The 22,419-nt window shown below is 51.8% G+C and overlaps 1 protein-coding gene across 2 annotated transcripts in view; it reads left to right on the top strand.

Annotated features, from left to right (window-relative positions):
* The window catches only part of CLUH (clustered mitochondria homolog), a 32,615-nt gene that overhangs the window by 5,012 nt on the left and 5,184 nt on the right, over positions 1-22,419 (top strand). For both annotated transcript variants that reach the window (XM_027660229.1, XM_027660230.1), the window contains exons 2-22: positions 4,764-4,960; positions 6,440-6,611; positions 6,773-6,916; positions 7,126-7,253; positions 7,874-8,028; positions 8,838-8,963; positions 10,324-10,471; positions 11,153-11,245; positions 11,482-12,176; positions 13,309-13,526; positions 14,136-14,240; positions 15,059-15,159; positions 16,526-16,678; positions 17,283-17,345; positions 18,029-18,273; positions 18,772-18,856; positions 19,422-19,575; positions 19,915-20,054; positions 20,159-20,239; positions 20,818-20,943; positions 21,434-21,555. In XM_027660229.1, coding sequence (XP_027516030.1) covers positions 4,764-4,960; positions 6,440-6,611; positions 6,773-6,916; positions 7,126-7,253; positions 7,874-8,028; positions 8,838-8,963; positions 10,324-10,471; positions 11,153-11,245; positions 11,482-12,176; positions 13,309-13,526; positions 14,136-14,240; positions 15,059-15,159; positions 16,526-16,678; positions 17,283-17,345; positions 18,029-18,273; positions 18,772-18,856; positions 19,422-19,575; positions 19,915-20,054; positions 20,159-20,239; positions 20,818-20,943; positions 21,434-21,555 — 3,451 coding nt within the window. The remainder of the gene's footprint in view (positions 1-4,763; positions 4,961-6,439; positions 6,612-6,772; positions 6,917-7,125; positions 7,254-7,873; positions 8,029-8,837; positions 8,964-10,323; positions 10,472-11,152; positions 11,246-11,481; positions 12,177-13,308; positions 13,527-14,135; positions 14,241-15,058; positions 15,160-16,525; positions 16,679-17,282; positions 17,346-18,028; positions 18,274-18,771; positions 18,857-19,421; positions 19,576-19,914; positions 20,055-20,158; positions 20,240-20,817; positions 20,944-21,433; positions 21,556-22,419) is intronic.

Here is a 22,419-nt window from a genome sequence, read left to right as displayed (position 1 = left end):
GGTGGCGAGATATCCCACCTGGGTGTGTACCATGGAGGGACCTGTCTGTGCCTTGTCTGTGTGAGCAAAGCAAACATAAAAGCATTTTGCTTATCTTTTTAATTCATAAGGCAAATCCTTCTTTTGTTTGTGCCTGCAAACATGGTCCTTGTGAAGGATGGGAGTGGATCTCTCTGGCCCAGCCTGCAGCAGTGCAGATGGGAGTGTGGGACCACAAGGGACCAGCACTGGGGGACTTTGGCTCCCCTGAGCTGCATGTGGGTAGAGGAGTGGCCTGACCTGCAGGGATGGAGCAGCTCTGCAGCTGTGCTGAGGAGGGGATGTTCCTTCTCCTTCACCTGATGCATAATTCCAGTGCTGTGGGGACAGCAGGCCCCAGCCAGTTGTTGCAGCGTGGGAGGGGAGCAGCCACCCACTTGGCCACATCTGGCTCTCCTCCTTGCCCACTTTTCCACAAACTGGCACAGCACAGTTGGAGTCCAGTGTGGCACCAAGTGGTAACTCAGGCTTTTGTCCTTGCCAGGACTTCTAGGATATGAGAAACAGATTATTTTTTAAGTCTCAAGGTCAAACTTTGCCTATCATTTTATTTTTTGTTTGGGCCCTGTACAGTGACTGAATTTTGGTCTCAAGTGCTGTCTTGTGGTGCACCCACTGGCATGAGGGGATGTGTAGTGTGATTGACCTGAGCTGGTGGCTTAGTTTGTGGTTTGGCTTTCCCTGTGCCCACTGGCATGCCGGTGGCAGGTGTTGAGGCTGCAGTTTCTTGGGAAACTGCAGAAACTGTGTCACGTTGCTTGGAATTTGAAATACCTTTGAGGAGGGGAAGGCAGAATTTGGCCCCTCAGAATGGCACTGGAGCTGGTAAGGAATGCATTCCAAAACTCAGTGCTGGAAAAGGTAGGGGTTTAATTTCCAGGTTTGTGCCTCTGACAGTCTCTGTGGTTACTAAATGTAGGGAAGGAAGCTCCTCACCGACAGAGCAGTCTGTGCAGACCAGGCTAGCTCACAGAAGTGTAATGTCGCTGACTTTTTGATCTGATAATCTTAGAAAATGATTAGTAACTACCTTTGGTTTAGAAGATTTGCTGGAACAATAATTAGTTATTAACTAACACTTCCCAGGATCTGTGCTGTCAATGGCTGTGTGCAGCCAGCAATATTCAGGCTCAGGTGTGCACCTTCCATCAGGTCAGGATCCTGTCTGCTTGGGTTTGCCAGGTGCCCGCCACGGCTGCAGCCTGGCTGTAAACAGGAGGCGGGATTACAGCAGGGCCTGTCACCTTGGCGTGTGAACTCCTTGTCCAGGTGCAGAGATGAAACCTAATCCTCAGTCTGATCCTGTCTACCAGGCGCGACCGCAGACGGGCGAGCGCGGGTCGATTCCCCGTGAGGTGGTGCCCGGTGCCTCCTGCCCGCTGTCCTGGCTCCTGCCGCTGTCCTGGCTCCTGCCGCTGTCCTGCCTCCTGCTGCTGTCCTGGCGCTCCGTGTGCGAGGCTCGTTCATGCTCACAGCAATGAGAACATCCTGTCATGGCTGGGCCGCCAGCCAGAGCTCAGCAGCCTCCACCGTGGCTGTGGGTACAAACTGTGGGCCGAGAGGAGGAGGAGGGTCCTTACTGGGACACTGGCACATCCCTTGGAATGACAGGGGATATCAGAGGTCACAGTCAAGACCACAGACCTGTGTCTCGAGGCCAGTGTGATCTGGAGAGGGGATCTCCTTGCTCCAGCAGCAAGCAGGGCAGCGAGCAGGCGGAGCGGCCGGGTTTGCCCCCGGAGCGGGTGGTTCCGCTTCCCCATGACTCAGACGCCTGTGAGCTGTCAGGGGTGCAGCACCTGGCAGTGAGAGCCAGCAGCCAAACAGCTGCTGGCCAATTTGGGGCTCGAAGTGAGTGAGGGAACAGGAGAGAGGTCTCTGCAGGTGTCTTTCAGGTGTCCCTGTTGCTCCTCCTGCCATCTCACGTAGGCTGAAATCCAGTGCCCCGAGATCTGCCTCCCTCTCGGCGCTGGTGCTGCGGAGGCTGTGGCACAGCAGTGCTGCAGTGGGTGGGAGGAAGCAGTGACCCACTTTAAGGCAGGTGGGTGCAGCTCTGCTTCCCTTGGGGAGCACATGTGGTGAGTCAGCACCCAGGAGACAGCATGGCCTCCAGGCCAGCTTGTGCTTTGTTTAAACATACTCACTGTGAACAGACCCCACTGGAAAGCCTTGGCTGGCTCATATCCAAGGGTTAACCTGCTGCACAGCAGGTCTTTCTCAGTCCAGGCTTAACTTTTGTTTCTAAACTTAAGACAGTACTGGCTGGAGCTGGATCCTCTGGCATAAGGAGACGTGAAGGTGTTGCCTATACATGTTTCTTGTCACAAAGTGCAGAGCTGTGCTGGCCCTGTCTTCACTTGAGTAGGGAAATAGGGATGGAAAGGCCAAATATCTTGTATTTCTGCAGTCAATAAACAATCTGATTTCTGAAACACTCAGTAGTTTGAGGATCTGACACCACTGAACAGTGAAAAGCACAAGCATGGTCCTGGCTGGTGACCTTCTCTTACTGCATGCAGAATTCTCTGTCTCGCTTTGCTTTGCCACTGAAAGTGTTTGTTGTGCTCCACACCAGCATATGCATGGATTGTAGTGCCAGCCTTCCTCATAGCCACATTCTGCCTCCCCTTCCTGGCTGCCACAGCAGGAGCAGAAGTTCAGTGGTCCTGCCCTGCTTGGGTGGGCAGGGGCTGGGCCAGTCTGGCTCGGGTGCCTGGCGGGTCACCCTCTCTGCAGTACTGGTAGCCCCAGGTGCAGCATTTCTGTGATGGCTTTTCTGTGCTCTATCCAGGTCCCCACGTGTTGAGGCAGTCCAGGAGCATGGCTGTGCTGGCTGTAGGGTGTGACAAGGGGCTCTCCCCAGCCCTCTGGGCACAGTGTGGTTTTTCTGAAACCACATCTCTTGAGGCACTCGTGTGTGGAGCTTTTCTTCCTCCTTCCTAGCATGACTGCAGCTTGCTGGAGCCAGAGCCAGGCCTCTTGTTTGGCTCGCCCTTGGCTTCATCTGTCAAAGAAATGAGCAGCTTGTGCTGGGGACATACGCGTGGTGACAGGGAACATGAGCAGCAGCTGCCAAGCTGCTGAAGGCAGCAGAGGCTGCCTGAGGTAGCTCTGCTACCTGCTGCCTTTTGGAAAGGATGTGCTCTCATTGCATTTCTTGCCCTTTCACCATGTCCTAATTCAGCCCTGACAGTTGTCTCTGAGGGTTTTCTGCAGTCTGAAGTGGGGGTGTGACCCTCTGGGGACACTCCAGCAGGGCCTGTTGCTGCAGCCCCATGCTGTGCTCCAGGGGTGCGCAGGGGACTGTGGCATTTCCATTCCTGTTCTGGGTCACGGTGAAGGCTGGATGACTTCTCTGGGCTGCAGGAGCACTTGGGGCTGATGGGGAAGAACTGTGTGACACCTATAGGTGTCAAGCCACAGTGCCAGTCTGAGGTGAGGGAGGCTGAGCTGCCATCTCCCCTGGAGATGGGTGCCTTGCTTGGAGGTGAGGAGGAGGAGGAGAGAGACCTGCCAGATGGAGCTGGCTGGGGGGCTGCAGCCTCGGGGCGTTAGCCTGGCTTGGAGCTGCCCTGACCCCGTGCAGCCTTTCAGAAAGGCTGTTTCTGCTGCCTGGGAAAGACCTCCCCCTGCTCCATCTGTGTTGCCTGCAAGTGGGTGTCTGGGAGCACCAAGCTGGAACGGCCATGTGTGACCTTGGGGGTCCAGCTGAGTGTGCCAGGACAACCCTGCTGGGAACACACCCTGCAGGGCACGATGCCTGCTCCCCTCCAGTGCCCATTGCCCTGGGTGTGAGGGCTGGTGTGGTGCTCTGGGGCACCAGGGGCACTGTGCCCTATCCCAAAGTTGCTGTCAGTGGCTCTTTTCACTCTTCCAGCTTATCCTGGCAGCACCTAGGTCCTCTTTAGTGTGGTCCCCAGCCTGGTTCACAGGGTGTAGGCAGCTCTAGGAGACTGGCAGCCTCCTAGATCTTATCAGCTCTATGACACTCTCCACCTTATTGGAAAGGAAAACAAACCATTGCAGAGCGGTGAGGTAGGTGCAGAGAGCTCCCCAGCCCTGTGATGCATCCACCTAAGCGGGCACTTTAAATGTCGTCACCTTTTTCTTGAATAAAATTGCTTAGACAAAGCCTCACCCTGGCACCATGGGATCTCTGTGAAGTATTCTGGCAATGCAGAGGGTGGCCAGATGCGGGCAGGGGTGTGGGAGCTGTTTGTGTGGTGGTGGAGTAACCAGGCTCCCAGGTGAGGTGCAGCGGTGCCACTGCAGCTCCTGCCTCCCTCTCCCTGCCGAGTCCCAGCAGGGCTGTGGGGAGCTGTTTAACATGTTGGTGCACAGGTTACAGCTGCCTCCAGGCCGCAAAGCACCACACACCCATTTCTTTTAATTAAGAGGCTTCTTAAGACAGCTCAGTGTGGTGTACACTGACCCATCCTTCCTGCCCTCCTTCCCTCCTCTCTTCACACAGTTTGTGGAAGATGCAAACCCCACAGGCAAGTGAGAGCACGTTAATTATGCTGTGAGGGGAAGGGAGGGAAGGGCCTGGCACACCTCTGTCTAGTAAACAGCAAGTGCAGAATAAAACCCTTCCTGCCTTTTAACCCCTGGTTTGCTCGGGCTGGCCAGAGGACAGTGGTGGTGTCCAAGCCAGTTTCTGCAGCCACTCAGAGAGCACTGTCCCTTAGCTCAGACCTTCTCTAAATCCCTCTCTTCTCATCCAGAGCACCCATCTGGTGTGGCACTGATGAATGGCAGCGGCCTGCACGACAGCCTCAAGGGCGAGAAGGATGCCAGGCAGAATGGCCACGAGGAGGCCGACCCGGGAGAAGATGGGAACGACCAGGAGGTCATTGTCATCCAGGACACGGGATTTACTGTCAAGATCTGTGCACCAGGGATAGAGCCCTTTTCCCTGCAGGTACCTGCCCTTGCTAGCTGGGGAGGGGAAGGAGGCAGTGGGAAGCATTTCAGCCAGACAGGCAGGGAAGGGGGCGGAGGACTGTGCCCAGGAAGGCCCCTGGTAGCCCCCACAGTCTGGCAGTACCTTCAGGCTGCTCCCTGACCTGATGGGACTAAGTGGGAAAGAAGGCAGCAAAGGATGGAGGGTGCAGGAGAGAGGCTGCCTGGCCAGTGCCTTTGAGAGAAAAAGGAAGGAAGAGATGATGTGAGCAAGAGGCTATCTGGCCCAGGCCTGCCTGGACATTGCAAGGACAGGGAGGTGTTTTGTTCTGGATCCCAGGTGTGGAGCAAGGGGAGGGAGAAGTCACTGAGGTGTAGCTCCTTGTCCATTGCAGAGGGGCTTGGAGTGGAGCTGAGCACAGGGAAAATGACCTTCCTACTTCTGGGCTTTTCTAAAGAAGGGTTGTGAAAACATGATTTCTGGGCCTTACTCTCAGGAAGGGAAAATCCCTTTCTTGCTCAGCAGTGTTGGTATGATACTGCTTTGGGCCAGCCTGGGTTTGGTGCAGTGGCAGGTGGTAGCACAGCTCAGGGAGCTCAAGCACCGACCTGAAGACCAAGGGAACAATGCAATCTCCACTTTGTTCTGCACAGAGAGCTCTGCCTGTGTCATGTGGACAGTGGCATGTGCTGCCAGATCAGGATGGTCTCTGACTTGCCTGGCTGATAGTCCCATTTAGCTTGATACCTCACCAAAAACTGTTTGAGTGAAATATCTCTTGAGAAGAGGCACCTGGAATCTAAACCAAGTGGGAAGTCTTATCTCCCCAAGACCTGCAGAGGTTGCAGTGAAATCCCATCCCCCGTGGAAGCAGCTCTGTCTCAGCCTGGCTTTTTTTTTCTCCTTTAAATCCCCTTGGCTATTAGTTTTAATAGGCTAATAATAGCAGGCCGCCTCTTTTACAGCAACTTATGTAAACTACCCCAGGTCTTCTGAGCTTGTGAGCAGTGTTAGGGTGCTGGAACAAAGCAAGGAGGTGGGAGAGCAGCCCAGGTGCACCAGCCTGAGCAGTGTGTGGCATCCCAGAGCCGTGTGGAGGTGTGGCACTGGCACAGACACACCACACGTCCCGTGGGCACCGCGGCCGATCGAGAGGAGGAAAGGGCGTGTTTGCCACGTGCATCATTCAAGACCTCACCACAAATGGACAGTGTGAAGGGATAAGGGAAGAACCCCCAGTTTCCTGCACTACATTCTGTTTTTGCACTGCCCTCTGTCACCTCTGTCCCATGTCTAGTGCCTGTGGGATGGAGCTGGGGTGGCTGACCCTGCCAGAGGTGGCTGGGGCAGGGGCAGAAGTGATCTTCTGGAAGGGAGGTAGAGTCTGCTTTTCTGAGCTTGGACAGGTCAAGAGATGTTTGATTCTGCAGCAGAGGGACAAAGTTTGGCAAGAGCATGTGTGAGGTTAAAAAATAACAGGGTTCTTCCCTTCTTAAGGTTTCTCCTCAAGAGATGGTGCAAGAGATCCACCAAGTTTTGATGGACCGGGAGGATACTTGCCATCGGACTTGCTTCTCCCTGCAGCTGGATGGCAATGTCCTCGATAACTTTGCTGAGCTGAAAACTATTGAAGGACTGCAGGAGGGCTCGCTGCTGAAAGTGGTGGAAGGCAAGTTCCTTCAGACTTGTGAGGGAATGAATGAGGGGTTTTATAGGGAGTGGTTTTGGCCACCCCGCAGCCCTTTCCCATGGTTGTGTTTTGAGACCTGTGTGCCGAAGGATTAAGCAAATGTGTAATTCCAGTGTTTTTCCTCACTTTTTGCTCGTCAGAGCCATACACAGTGCGAGAAGCCAGGATACACGTGCGTCACATTCGGGACCTTCTGAAGAGTCTCGACCCATCAGATGCTTTCAATGGTGTGGACTGTAACTCACTGTCCTTCCTGAGTGTCTTCACTGAAGGAGACCTGGGAGGTATGGGGCAAAAAGACTTCTCTGGTGTGGTCTGGGCTTTTATTCCCTGACTCCTTGCTTAGTTGAACACACAGTGACAGTCACCTGTCCCGTGTCATTTGGGAGTGCAGAGGAACACTCGGAACACTTCTGCATCCCTCCTTGAATGATGACTGGAGGAGGGAATGCTGCACTTTCCAGAACTGACTTTCTGTCTCTGTCCATTCCAGACAGTGGAAAACGGAAGAAGAAAGGTACCGAAATGGAACAAATTGACTGCACCCCTCCTGAACATATCCTGCCAGGTAGCAAAGAGAGGCCCCTGTGTGCCCTTCAGCCCCAGAACAGAGACTGGAAGGTAGAGTTCTCCTGTGTCATTGAAACAGGTGTTGGCACATTCCTCGCAGCAAACTGGTGGTTAGGGATTGAAAGCTGAGCTGAAGTGGACTTTGGGATTTGCTCTGCTTTGTGCTTAACAAATGCTGGGATAGCACTGCTTAGCTAAAAGAATAAAGTCCAGGAGCTGGTGTGCGACACCTTGGACATGGAGTCTGGACAAATCTGCAGTGTGGAAGGGCCAGGCTTGCTGGGAGGGGTGGCAGGGAAGGTAGAATTCTCTGCAAAGTCCTGGAGGCAGGATCTGCAGATCACCACAGATTGCCCTTAGCTTTCCCATCCCCTCCCACTTGGATTCCGGTTTAGAAGCTGCCATTTGAAAACCAGTACAGCAAGAAATCCATGCCCTGTGCAGCCCAGAGGCCCAGGGTGTCTGTTTTCACCCGTGTCTTGCGGTGTGAAAGGCAAACTGGTGGACTGCAGGGGGCTCAGGAAGGCTGTGCTCTGGAGACCAGGTGGGTTTGTAAGCTCCGTTTCTGGAATCAGGCAGGTAAAAGGGATCTGCCTCGTACATCGAATGACTCGAACTCAAAGAAATTAATTCCCGCTGACAGGAGTCGCTTCTGTTGTGTTCTTCTGTAGCCTTTGCAGTGCCTAAAGGTATTGACAATGAGTGGCTGGAACCCTCCGCCCGGTAACCGCAAGATGCACGGGGACCTCATGTATCTGTACGTCATCACGGTGGAGGATCGGCACGTCAGCATCACCGCGTCCACCCGGGGATTTTACTTGAATCAGTGAGTAACTGAGATTCTTCCTGTCCTGCCCTGCAGCAGCCAGCTGGAAAAGAACCCACAAACAAACAGTTGCTGCCTCTTTTTTTTCTTTTCTTTGGCGGGAAGCAGCCTATTTTAATTTGCTGCTCACATGGGTTTGTGGGAGTTGCTGTACTGGATTGGGCTGTTCAGTTATGCCTGGTACCACTTCTCCACAGTGGCTAAGTGCCTGGTGCTTTAGGGAAAGTTTAAACATCCCATAATGTCATCAACTAATTAGAGCATTTTGAGTCGGGAGGAAATTCCTTCCCGACCATTGCAACTATCTCATTTTGCCCTAAAGCAAAAGCACAGCCTGTCATAACTCCCTGAGCTGGGCACAAATTTGACTAGAAATTATTATTTTTTTAATGATGACTGTGAGAGACTGTTGTGGCTGTGCCTGTTGGAGTGGCTGTGCTGAGGGGGTTCTCGGTTAAGCAAAGGCTCTTTTGGTGTGTTTGGGAAGCTCTATGAAATCAGTCCTTCCCAGCTATAAAAATAGAAGCCTCTCTTGAGCCTGAGGGTGGCTGAAGACAGTCTAAATTAAATAACCCATCAGGGCCAGGTACAGGGTTACTGGCTGTGTCTCATGTGGGGAGACTGGAGAGGGCCCTTGCAGCCCACCTACCCATGTGTGCCCCGTGGTCTCCATCTTGCAGGCAAGGGCACATGGAGCAGCCTTTTATACTGTGCATGTATGGAGAGCTCTTGGTCTTGTTCCACATTCCAGGGTATGGGAACTATCAGGTATGACAGTGGCTTGTGACAGTTTCTTTTTTTTCTTGCAGGTCTACTGCATACAACTTCAATCCCAAACCTGCAAACCCCAGCTTTCTCAGTCATTCCTTGGTGGAACTACTTAACCAGATCAGCCCTACCTTCAAAAAAAACTTCTCCGCCCTGCAGAAGAAACGGTAGCAGTGCTTTTTCCTCTCTAGTTCCTTGAGCAGTCTGGTGTGAAGTTGGGGAGGCTCAGCTGTGTGGCTGGTCCTGGGGAGCTGATGCCACTGGTGCAGCAGGATTTGCAGTGCCTGCTGCTCTGAGCTCACGGAGTGGTGGTGGTTGGGACACATGACTATAAGCTGCCAGGACCACAGAGCACCTGACCCAAAGTCATGGCAGCACCCTGAGGTAGCTGCTTTCCCTCGCTTGAAACACGAGCTGTCAGAGCTGATGGACCTGTCTGTGGTGTTCAGCCCAGAGTCCCCATCCCTGTGCACCGGATGTTCCTCTCTGCTGTAGCTCTCCAGTGACTCATGCTTCCAGCATGTTGATTTACTATTTCAGTTCTGTCTGAAGCAAAGGGTGGGGGTATGACAGCATTCCGTTGCCATGGGAATATCACTGGAATTCAGGTGCTCTGTCCCTGCTGGGAAAGTGAACACAGAGGACAATTTGCACAGTGGGAGAGTGAGCCTGGAGTGACTGCAGTGTTCATACAAGGGACACGGGGGTGTGTTGACCAGCTCCTGAGGTGTGGGTCTCCTCCCCAAGGCTCTGTTGGCCACATGCCCTGTGGGAGGCTTGGTGGCTGCCCAGTTACCCAGGCAGCAGAGTGTCAGTGTGGAGCACGGCCATAGGCTGCAGCAGCACTGGTAACCTGATCAGTAGGTACTTCTTCTCTGGTCCAAAAAAGAGACTGAAGCATAAATATCAGTGAAAGTAACACACAAGGGCTTTGTGTAGGCTTATGGTAGAAAGAGAATGGTTATTTTAAACATGCCTGTGCATGTTAATTTTCTCGTAATTTCCTCTAGCTCCTATAATAATAAACCAACAATAAGGCATTGTTTGATTCTCCCGTCCTTGCTTCGGGGACTATTTGTTCTGCTCCAGGACAGTGGGTCCTGTGCAAAAGCCTGTCATTCTTCAGAGTCACTTAATGAACTGCCTCAGCTCAGCAGGGTGTGGATTGACAGGCACATTGTGTGGCTCTGGGAGCTCTGCTCCTGCTTCATTAAGGAGATGAAAGTGACACCAGACGAGGGCTGAAATTAGCAGTGGCCTCCAGCCACCACTGCCACTATCTGGCCATTTAAAAATGATTATACTGTATTGCTTCTTGGGCCAGAAGTAACTACAGATGAGCCCCCAGCCCCTGCTGAGAGCAGGGAGATTACACAAGAGGCCTTTCGGCAACGCTTGAGTTTCCGCTGTGGGCTGCTGTTACACCGTGACCCGTTTGGACTAGTGTGAAAGCACAGGGAGAATTCTCTTAGAATAGAAAGAAATCTTTCTTTGAAAAATGTCTGATTGTTTTCCCTCCCAAACTAGGGTTCAGAGACACCCTTTTGAGAGGATAGCCACTCCTTTCCAAGTGTACAGCTGGACGGCTCCGCAAGCAGAGCACGCCATGGACTGTGTCCGGGCCGAGGACGCTTACACTTCTAGACTGGGCTACGAGGAGCACATACCTGGGCAGGTATTGGTCTTGCTTTACCTGACAAGGCTGCCAAGAGTTTTGCTGCCAGCTGTGCTGGGAACCAGTTAGCTTTCAACAAGTAACCTCTGGTATTTGTGGAATGGTCTTGCTCATCAAGGGGAAACTTATTCACAGGGCCCTTGACTATAGGGGCTGTGCTGCTCGGGCTGCAGCTCCTTGAGCATGGAAGGGTCTGAGAGGAGCAGCTTCTTCTTGGGTGTTTATAAATTGCCCGTCCCTGCTCCGATGGGGGTCACTGCACAGGAGGCAGAGCACTCCTCCGTGCCAGCCGGGCGTGGAATGGCTCTTGTGTCTCTGAGCAGACTATTCCAAATGCTCCAGTTGCAGCTTTGTAGCACAAAATGGTGCAGGGCTGCCTGTGGCAGGTGTGTGCCTGCAGCGTGACCGCAGTGCTGGTGACAGTGGCACGTGCTGCTCCTTCAGTGGTACTGCCCTGCATTAGCTGGGCTGATGAAAGGTCTGTCCTAGACTGCTGTTGAATAAAGTGCACTGTGGAGGTGTGTTCGTTCCTGCTGCTAATTCACTTCCTCTGAGCTCCACTGCAGCCTGAATTCTTGCCCCTTTCTCTCCTAAAATGCCTCGTGAAGCAAGAATGCTGCCTTGCCAGCCCCTTCCCACACAATGCCTTGCTCCCCCAAAGGCTTTTCTTCCCTTTTTCAGACCAGAGACTGGAATGAGGAGCTGCAGACCACACGGGAGCTGCCACGCAAGAACCTGCCTGAGAGGCTGCTGAGAGAACGAGCTATTTTCAAGGTAACTTTGGGATGTGCAGACAGCTCCTCACACATCCCCATCTCTGCTGCCTGTGTACTGGCTCCTGGGGCTTGTATCCAAGCCACTAACCAGGCTCAGGAGTAAAAGCCAGCAGACCTGCCTGCCTGCTGGAAGGCTATCAGGAGGAGAGGAGCAAAGGAAAACTTTGCAAGGATCTTTGAGAGCAGGGTGGTGGGAGCCCATCCTGATCCAGCTTTCTCTCCACCTGCCTCCAGGTTCACAGTGACTTCACTGCAGCAGCAACACGAGGTGCTATGGCCGTCATCGACGGCAATGTCATGGCCATCAACCCTAGCGAGGAGACCAAGATGCAGATGTTCATCTGGAACAACATTTTCTTCAGCCTGGGCTTTGACGTCCGTGACCACTACAAGGACTTCGGAGGAGATGTGGCCGCTTACGTGGCTCCTACCAATGACCTCAATGGTGTGCGGACCTACAACGCTGTGGATGTGGAAGGGCTGTACACGCTGGGGACTGTTGTGGTGGATTACAGAGGGTACAGGGTGACAGCTCAGTCAATTATTCCGGGCATCTTGGAGCGGGAGCAGGAACAGAGTGTCATCTATGGGTCAATAGACTTTGGCAAGACAGTTGTCTCACACCCCAAGTACCTGGAGCTGCTGGAGAAGACCAGCAGGCCGCTGAAGATCCAGAAGCACAAAGTTCTCAATGACAAGAACGAGGAGGTGGAGCTGTGCTCCTCGGTGGAGTGCAAAGGCATTATTGGCAACGACGGGCGTCACTACATCCTGGACCTGCTCCGCACTTTCCCTCCAGATCTAAACTTCTTGCCTGTTGAAGGGGAGGAGATGCCAGAGGAATGTAAGAAAATGGGGTTCCCCAAGCAGCACAGACACAAGCTTTGCTGTCTCCGGCAAGAGCTTGTTGATGCCTTTGTAGAACACAGGTGAGCAGAGCTCCCCCCTTCCTCCACCTGCAACTGGTCACGGTCCAAGTCAGGACCATGCTGCACTGTCCCGGGAACATCCCAGCAGAGCTCCCAGAAGTGGGCAGCTAATTGCCCCATTGCTTGGCCGTGCAAGTGCAATTCTAGAAACTTAATTAATGAGAGGTGAGAACAGTAGGGATTTGGACAGGGGTCCAGGGAACTAGGGTTTGTGTTTTAGTCTCCAGATCTATTTTTTTGGTCCCTCTCCAAACATTTAGTAGTTCTGCTTTCCCTGCAGGTATCCTGTGCACCTGACTGCTAGGGAATGGGAAGGATTTATGCTTTTTTTTAAGGCTCTCCAGATGTCCTGAATGTTACCTTTGTTTCCTAGAGGCTGAAAAAAATCCTGTGGGAAGTGCTGTAGGCAGGTTTGTGGTGGGACGTGTGGGTTGCTCCGTGCTGGCGAGGCAGTGGGAGCTCAGGGAGTGGGACACGTCGCAGTCACGTGGTGCAGCCCTGGGTTGCTGTGATGTCCACACTCCTGCTGGGAAGGGCTGTGGGTGCTCTGCTGTCACAGGTGACCAGAGCTGTGCTCTGCCTGCCGGGAAGATGAGCCCTCCCACTGCTGGCAGAGGAGCCTTCTGTGTCCACTGAGCGGCTGGTTCCGCATCCAGTGCCTGCCCCAGCTCTGCCCTGTGCCCACAGCCAGCTCTGCTGGTCCCAGGACAGCTTCCAGACCAGCAGCCTGCAGGACTGTGGCTGTAGGGCACTGTTGCTGCTCCGTGGCTGGCAGAGCCTGGACCTCTCTCTGCTGAGCTCTCCTGGCCAAACTACTGCTGGTTTGTGTGTGACTGGTCCCATGCATCTGGCAGTGAGTCTTCCTGAGCTGGCTGCGAGTGCTGCCTATGGACACAGCAAGGAGATCACTTCCTGTTCGGGTGGGGAACGAAAAGCCAGTTTTGTGCTTCTTCCGATAATGTGCATTCCTTAGATTTTTGGAAAGCTGATGGGAAGAGAGTGTATACCCTGCATTTCCACAGGGAAACTCTGTGGTCTGTAATGCTAACTTGGTGAGGTTTTTCCCTGCAGAGCAGTGGTGATCCTCAGGGATTCTTCTGCTGAGCTGAATTTCCCTTTCCCTTTGCTGCAGGTATCTCTTATTTATGAAGCTGGCTGCACTGCAGCTGATGCAGCAGAAAGCCAACAAGCAGGAGAGCTCAGGTGCACTGGAAAATGGTGCCTCTCCAGAGAACGGCGCCGCAAACAGCGAGAGGTCTGAGTCAGAGGACGGCAAAATAGACGATAACGTGACGGGACTCGATCAGGTGAAGGAGCTCGCTGAGACCATCGCGTCTGACGATGGAACAGGTATTTCATCCTCAGCACCAGCTCAGCCCGGGCCTCCTGCCCTGGCTGGTGGGCTGTCACTGGTGGGAGCAGCGCCAGGTGGGGGGTGGTTGGGGTGAGTGATGATTGTTAAACAGGACAAGCACTGGCTGCCTGTCAGTGCCTGAACTCTTTGTTAGATCTGCTCACACCCTGATGGATGACTCGCCCTGGGGGGCTGGGTGAGTGAATGTGTCTGAACTCAGCAAGCCCATCAGCCCCTCAGCTCTGCCCCAGAGAAAAAGCCTGGTCAGGCTGGCCTGTGGGGCTGCAGGAGAGTGCTGGGCCAGGCAGGAGGCAAGCAGCACATGGGCACCTTTGGGAACCCCAGGCTTGGAGCTCTGAGTGTCTGTGCTTAGAGGTGGAGAGGTTCATGGGATTTTTTTTTGTTATTTTACATGCTCTTGTTCAGACTTTGCAGCCATTCTCCTTTCCAAATACCTTACAACTGATTGTTTTTATAATGGATTTCCGCAGAATGGACCATCATTGCTGTTTCTAGTAGCAAAGCTTTTAATCTTATATTTATAGCTAGGTTTGTAATTCCTGAACTCCACACTCATTTGTAGTCTGTTTTTCTCCCTGCTCCAGTGGATCCCAAAAGCAGAGAAGTGATTCGGAATGCTTGCAAGGCTGTGGGCTCCATTAGTGACACGTCGTTTGACATCCGGTTTAACCCAGATATTTTCTCACCAGGTATGTGTACCCAGAGCTGGGCTCAGTCCTCCTTCAGAGGGACACTGTGTCCCGCCAGCTGCAGACAAAAATTGTGTTCTGTAGCCAAGAATATTGCTGGCTCTTGGCTCGCTGGGCACGGTGCAGGGCTCTCTGTGAAGCACAAAGAGAAGAGAGAGAGCAGTGTAATGGATTGCAGTGCTGGAGCTGCCAAGTGCAGGCAGTGAGCGTCTCCCACCACTGCGCTCGGGGGAGGGCTGCAGCTTGTTGCCAAGAATATTCCTGTGATTCTCCAGCATCCCAGCTGCTAGACCACTTGAAGAGAAGCAGAGGGAGGGGAAAAAAATTAAATTTGATCCCAGTGTAGTAGTTTACACAAAAAACAGTTGCAGTTGAACAACTGATGTTGGGCCCTCAGTGAAGGGCAGGGTTTGTTTTAGTAACATTTTGGTAAGCAGGCAGAGTGCCCTTTCACATGCACAGTTGGGCAAAGGCATCACAAGTGGCTTTCCATGGCTAGGAGCATATTTTTTATTTGGAAATAGAGAAAAGATTCCAGAGTGTTTCTGGGGGTGAATATCAGGGCGGTGTGCAGGCACACTGCAGGGGAATGGTCATACTGCTGAGCTCAGACAGCCCAGCTGCTACCACAGCACAGCACCCACTGCTCTTCCCATCAAAACATGCTGTAGAGTTTGAGATCCAGTTTTTGAAGCATCTTTAATTCCAGGGAGACAGAATTACTTTAACTTTCTGCCTGCTCTTCCTGTACACTTTACGTAGAGGATTTGTTTCTGTGAGTTGCTGTGGTTGATGTTTTTTCTCTTTTCCTCCCCCAGGTGTTCGTTTCCCTGAGTCAAGCAAAGAGGAGGTGCAGGATCAGAAGCAGCTGCTGAAGGATGCTGCTGCATTCCTGCTGTCGTGCCAGATCCCAGGCTTGGTAAGGAACTGAGGGCCAGCAGTGATGTGCCCTCTGAAAGCTCAGCCTGAGCCTGACTGCTCTGAGCACTGACACTGGTGACCTCTGGGACAGCAGTGGGGGAGCACAGAGAGCAGTGCAAGCATCTCGTGCAAGGCATGAGGAGTTTCTGTTTCTCATCTTACATCATGGCACAATTTTCCCACCTCAATTAAACAAATAATTTTTGGCATTGGTATTTAACAGCTATTGCTAAGAGTTTGGGACAATAGAGACCATGTAAGCCATCCTCCCTAGCCCTGGGCATCCTGCACAACTTATTGTTTTACTGACCCTGGTTGTGACTCAATTGGTGACTAATAATTTGAAGTGAACTGGGAAATTGTTCTTACTAATAGCTGTCATAAAAACTCCCTCTGTAAGTCTTAAGCATTTTGGATATCACCTGTGAACCTGGCCAGATAAGAAATCCCAGTTTCTCCCTTCTGCAGACACTTGCCAAATTGACAGCTAACACGCCTGTTGGAGCAGGCACTGGAACTGGGAGGGGAGAGCTCATGAGCTCCAGTCTAAGAGGTCCAGGAATTATTGGTCTTGTGTAGGAGAGGGTTTTCCTTGCTGGAATGTTTCTTCTGAACTCTAAATTCACTAGTTTTGTAGTCAGCATAACCTTTAGAATTGCCTATTCAGTCTTTAAATAAAAAAGAGGGTGAGAGAATTAGAAAAAGGCTTGGTGATTGTTGATTACAAGGTAGTTGATATTCCAGTATATAAACTCAAAACACTGCACAGGCCTGTGTGAGGGGAGGTTGCAGACCAGCTGTTGTAGCAGGTAGTCCTCTGCGTATCAGAGAGGAACTGGTGTTACTCTGTGATGTGAATTAAACGACTGTTTATCAGCACTGCAACACAGCTGAAAATGTAAGTGCAGTTTCTCCTTATCAGCTGTGTGTGCACAGCTCCACGTACTCATTTAATTGGAAAAGTTTTTACTTGGTGACTGTGAGGCCCTAAAAAAGGGTCAGCCTGCTAGTTCCACAAGTTTTGCCTCTGCCTGTCGTGAGTGTGTAGTGCTGCTCCTTCCCCACCAAGACAGAAGAGTAAAACTGGCCCCAGTGGCAAGGAGCTTGCTCAGACTGGGCTGGCTGCTGTGAGTGTCCACTGCCCCCACTCCATGGTGGTCTCTGGTGTTACAGCACTCTACCCACCCAAAGAGCCTTGCTTGGGATCAGTGTCAGCCTTTGGGGCGACCCGGGTAACGAGGTGTGTGCAGTGACATTGTGGAACCCCAGTCCCGCTCCCTGGTTTGCTTTCTAAATTTTTTTAAAATTGAAATTCTTTCTTTCACGTTTGCCCTCAGCAACCAAAGTCTGTACCTACCCTGCAGGTCAAGGACTGCCTGGATCACACGGTGCTCCCGATGGATGGGGCGACCTTGGCTGAGGCCATGCACCAGAGGGGCATCAACATGCGCTACCTGGGCAAGGTGATCAACTTCATCACCAAGACCCCTGGCCGTGCACAGCTGGATCACATCTTTGTAAGCATCAGGCTTAACATCGGGCTCGGTTCAAAGCACCTCTGGTGGCGTTTGCCCTGAGGAGATTCCCACTTGGCCAATTGTTTTCGCTGTGTAAAAATAAACAGCTTCAAAAACAGGGGAGGAGGGAGAAGGACCTGTAAGTGGTGGGTGGGGAGTTTTGTTCCCAAATCCTTAATGGCTTTCATAATGTTAGGGAGTATAAGGCTGCTTTGGGGTAGAGAAGTGCTTCAGGGATTCCCAAGTGTAATAGTGGGTAACAGCTGGATTTTAAGCCATGCATTTTTTCAAGCCTCTGAGATCCATCCAGGCTTTGGACCAAACTGTGAAGTGTGAGCATGGCTGCCTGGGAACAGGTGAGGACTGGGCCGGTGCAGCCCCTGGAAGCACTGCTGGAGCTGTGCTGCACTGGTGGCTTGTGGGCACAGAGGTGCCAGGGGCTCCTCGCTGGCTCCAGGTGGGCTGTCAAATGCCAAACACTTCTGTGCTGCAGGGAGAATAGTGTGTCTCCTGCAGATCTTGATAAAAGGCCATTTCAAAAGCTCAGTGTGTTTTTTCATGTTCTTGCCAACTGACTTGGTCTGTTCTTTATTCCTTTGGGTAGAAAATTGGAATCAGTGAATTGATCACTCGATCAGCCAAACACATCTTCAAGACGTACCTCCAGGTATGACCTGCAGTCTGACCTCTTGCCTCCTGTGTCCTCTCTAATTACTTTTTTCCACAAACAGAGCTGTTTGGGGCTCTCCTCTCATTAGGCAATTCCTGGGGGTTACGTGGCAACGGGAGGTACAAGCTCATTAGTGCTGAAATAGGTACAGGCCTGTGTCTAAGAGAAAACAAGTTCTCACTTGAAGGAAGCTTTCCCAGAGAGTAATCATTCATGCTTTTCCTCCCCAGATCCTCACTCATTATGTTGCAGGCTTTTAAAAGTGAAATCACAGCCTGTTTTCCTTGTAATACCTTTTCCTCTTAAACAGTGTTGCTTTTGCCCTTCTAAGAAGCCTTTTTACTTGGCTGAACACTACATATCTTGTCCTTGTACCTGTCCACACACAGCACAGCAATACCCCTGGCTTGGTTCCGGTGCCAAATCTTCTTTACACTCTCTGCTCTTTCTGTCCCAGGTAGCAGTCCAAAATGGAACTACACATTTGTGTGTGTAGGCATATAGTTACTCTTACATCTACGTAATTCTGTCTGTGCTAGTTCCACTTGCAAATGTTGCCTTACTCCCTCTCCTGGAAGATGTGCCTGTTACTGGTAGGACTGGGTGTGTGTGAGGCTCGGGGTTGAGCAGTGCCTGTGATGGCAGGTGTCCCCATGACTGACTCTGGTGTCTCACTGTAGGGTGTGGAGCTGTCGGGTTTATCTGCTGCCATCAGCCACTTCCTCAATTGCTTTCTGAGCTCCTTCCCAAATCCCATTGCCCATCTTCCAGCTGATGAGCTGGTCTCCAAGAAAAAGAATAAGAAAAGGAAAAACAGGAACCTTGGAAATGCTGATAACACTGCATGGGCCAGCATGACCCCTCAGGAGCTATGGAAGAATATTTGTTCAGAAGCAAAGAACTACTTTGATTTCAGTCTTGAATGGTAAGCAGAGCGGTGACCCTGGCTTGTACCTGGACTCACCAAACACCTGTAGCTCTTGTTGTTCTTTAACAGGACCTCCCTTTCTGACTTGTTTTCTATTTGAATAAAATCTGTACTCTTGAGAGACTTTTATGGGTTTTTAATGGAAAGAAATTGGGCAAAGAGCAGGAGGGGCAAGTGTATGTGAAATTTGGAATGAGATGAAACCTATGACACAAAGGCAGCTGGGAAAAACAGCTCACTCCTCACAAAGAGCTGAAGGCATTCAGCCCAAATGCTGCAGTGAGCTTTGAGGAGAACACAGGGGGGGAGATTTCAGTAAAAGCACTGCTGTGCTCTGTAGGCTTTCAGAGACCATGGGCAAGCTCTGCAGTGTTAGTCATTGGTTTCAGTTAGCACCTGGCTGTAGAGAGACCTGTGCCTCAGGTACCCATGGTGGAGGGATGTACTTGAGCAGAAACTCACCCAAAAGCTGAAGCTTGTATGTGCTTTCTGCAGTGAGAACGCTGACCAAGCAGCTGAAGTGTATAATCTACAGAAAATCACCCTGCTCCGTGAAATCTCCCTCAAAACTGGAGTCCAGGTAAGATCCACATCCCCCCTCCTTCCCATCATGTTTTGTAATGAGGAACACGAAGAGTGTGACTGTGCTTGCAGGCACAGTGTGAGCCCTGAAAGGTCTTTCTGGTCTTCATGGTAGAATACAGGTCCCAGCCCTGGGAAAGAGATTTCTAATCCAGCTCCTTCTTAGGGTAAGGTTGCTGGCATCTCCCTTGGAAGAACTGTGTAGCTTGCTCTGGCTGGCTCAGCTTCAGTTCATGCACACACAGGTTCCACGTATCTCCAGAGAGAAGCAGCTCTTCAGCTGAGCAGAGCAGGACTTTGGGGCCTTGCTTGGAGAACAAGGGTTTCCTTCCCCATAGCACTGGTTTTTCACTGCTCTGTGGGGGAACAGTGGGATGGGCTCCAGCACTGGTGCTGCAGTGCCATGTTGCCCTGCACACACAGTGGTCACACTGCACCTTCGAGAGCTCTGTCCCAGGTCATGGTGCAGATGTGTTGCCTGTGAATCCACATGCAGAATTGCCTTCTTGCCAAGTACCTGTGGAAGTGGTGACCGTGCCCTCCCCTCTTTTTGATTGCTCCAGATCCTGCTGAAGGAGTACAACTTCGACAACAGGCACAAGCCCACCTTCACAGAAGAGGATATTCTCAACATCTTCCCCGTAGTGAAACACGTAAACCCCAAAGCCTCCGATGCTTTCCACTTCTTCCAGAGCGGGCAAGCAAAGGTTCAGCAAGGTACAGACAGACCTCATGTGTCTCTGCCTCTCAGGGCAGCCACTGATAATGGGGGGAGCAGGATGTGTGAGGCATGGCCACCAGTACACCCCTGCCCACCCCAGTTTGGTAGAGAATCCTGGTCTCCAAGACCATCTGGAAGGCTCTTGCTGTAAAGCCCCCAGCAGTGAGCAAGGATGGGTCAGGGCAGTGATCTCCTTCCCCCAGGTTCTGGTCCTTGCACAGGCAGTGACCTATGGCTGTGTATCCCACTGCTGGTCTCACTTCATGGGCAGCAGGTCTCCAGCAGTGTTAGGGGTTGTTTAACATACATATCTGTGTGGATACACCTTCTTTCAGGTTTCTTAAAGGAGGGCTGTGAGCTCATCAACGAAGCCTTAAACCTGTTCAACAATGTGTATGGTGCTATGCATGTAGAAATCTGTGCCTGCCTGAGGCTGCTAGCTCGGCTCAACTATATCATGGGAGATTACTCAGAGGTAAGCAGGGGCTCTAAGAGAGTCTCCTTAGTCCTCTCATTCCTTCCCTATCTTGCTCGAGCTCATGGCACAGTGTGACCTGCTCTGGGTTCTGTTCTGTTCAGGCCTTAAGCAATCAGCAGAAAGCGGTGCTAATGAGCGAGAGGGTCCTGGGCATCGAACACCCCAACACCATTCAAGAATACGTGAGTATGGGTAGCTGGGGGAGCAGCAGTACCTCAGGGGGCTGGCTGCAGTCTGTGAGCCTCGTGTCTGCAGCTGGAAAACAGATGCAGCTCTCCTCCCTTCTGCAGCGTTCTTCCCAGAATCCTCCACTTCCATCATCTCTTAGGATCCTGCAGACTGAATAGCTGAGCGTGTGCATTATAAACATCCTGTATGCTCAGTAATTGTCCTGCTGAACCTGGGGTTTAGTGTTTGTCTGCTGAATGTTTATTTAGATTAATTAATTCTGCTGGCTTTGGCCCTGGGCTTATGTCAAAAAAATGAGAAAGAATCCCCCCAAAAGCACAGTCAGAATATCACATACATACAGGTCAGGTTGGAAATATTCCACAAGGGATGTTAAGAGAAATTGAAATAAAACACTCAATAGATAGCTTCCTCAGTGCTTGTGACACCTCAGTGGGGCTGTGGGTCAGCCAGCAGACTTGGACTTTTTGAACTGGCTGAAGTCTTTTTATTCATGGGCAGCTGAGGAAAGGAGTGGAAAGGAGACATTAGTTTCCTTGACATTAATGCTGGGTCCCTTCTCTTGTCCTAGATGCACCTGGCTCTGTACTGCTTTGCAAACAGCCAACTCTCAACAGCACTGAACCTGCTGTACCGTGCACGCTACCTCATGCTGTTGGTATTTGGGGAGGATCACCCAGAAATGGCACTCTTGGATGTAAGTAATCTGTTCATAGTCTTCAAGTTCCTAATCTCTAAGAAACCTCTTGGCCTTTAAGATGCCCACATGATGGCTTTTCAAAGCAAACATTCAGGCAGTGCTTTTCCTCCGTGGGTTGTTACCAGTTGGTTCCATCAGATGAAGGAAAAAATGGAATTTGGCCCTTTAGCTGGAAGGGTCAGCTTCTGTTGCTGGAGCTCTGGGATACTGCAGATGGGGGTTTCAGCACCTGTAATCCTCGGGAAAATTCCTTAATTTAATATGTTCTTGTTGCCCTGGGGGGTTCCTTACCTCCCTTGTGCCTGGCTTGCTTGGGTGGAGTTCCCATGGGGATGGATGGTCCCTGTCATGTATTACTGCTGTAGGGACATTGCTGGGGGCTGCAGCCCTTCTGGCAGTGACATACCTGGGTGGTCCTGCTGTTCCCAGAGCAGGAACTGTAGTGTGAATGTGCCTTTCTCAATGCCTGCTTGGCTTCTCTGCACAGAACAACATCGGCCTGGTGCTCCACGGGGTCATGGAATATGACCTGTCCCTCCGCTTCCTGGAGAACGCGTTGGCCATCAGCTCCAAGTATCACGGCTCCAAGTCTTTGAAGGTTGCACTAAGGTGAGGCAGGGTGGGGTGCTGGGCTGGGTCACTGCTGTCAGAGTGAGCAGTCACTGAGTGCGCACGTGGGAGGGTCTGAGCCTGTAAATTGGAGATTCAGTCTCATCCCAGAGCCAAGGCCATGGTGCAGCATCCAAGTTTGTAGTTTCGAAAGATGGAGATCCCTTGTTCTTAAGGTTAATTGTGGCATCTGCTGTGATACTGCTTGCCCCAAAATCAATCAAGTCCTTGAGGACTCCCAGTAGAAAAACATATGTGAGTAGTGAAATTTGGAAAGCCAGGCTAAGGGAATTACACCAGGAGCCAGGGACACTACAATAAATGCTAGTGTTTAATTGTTCCAGCCCTCGGGGAGGGATCTTTTGAGAAGCACTTAATGTGCTTTTGTCCTTTGCCACAAAGCCCTGTATTTGAATAAAAATCCTGAGTGGCTTCCGTGTGTTCCCAGGGGAGCTGGGAGCAGTGGCACCTTGAGGATCTGCTCCCAGTGGCCCCTGCTGCAGTGCTGGATGCCCTGTCCTTGGGTGCAGAACTGGCTCACTGTTAGCCAGGTATGGCCCACTCCCAGTTCCCATTGCCACATCACAGCCATCTGTTTCTCTGTCAGGGTGTGAATCAACCCACCCTGACAAAGCACCTGCAAGAGCCTGCCTTGTTTTCCAGTGGCTGATGGATGTCCAGACTGGAGAGAGCATCCTGCAGTCCCTCAGTGGCACTGGGATGCTTGAAGAGATTCATCCCCTCCCACAGAGCAACACTGCCAAAACCAGCAATCTCTTTTTCATTCCAGAAGTACCAAGGCCAACAGTCCAAGCCAAGTCAGCTCTCCCACCTGGAGAGAGCCCAGGGGACTTAGTCCCAGCT

Source organism: Corapipo altera, unplaced genomic scaffold, assembly GCF_003945725.1.
Source record: "Corapipo altera isolate COAL_440 unplaced genomic scaffold, ASM394572v1 271, whole genome shotgun sequence".
Classification (NCBI taxonomy): domain Eukaryota; kingdom Metazoa; phylum Chordata; class Aves; order Passeriformes; family Pipridae; genus Corapipo; species Corapipo altera.
This window is presented reverse-complemented; position numbering and strand designations above follow the sequence as displayed.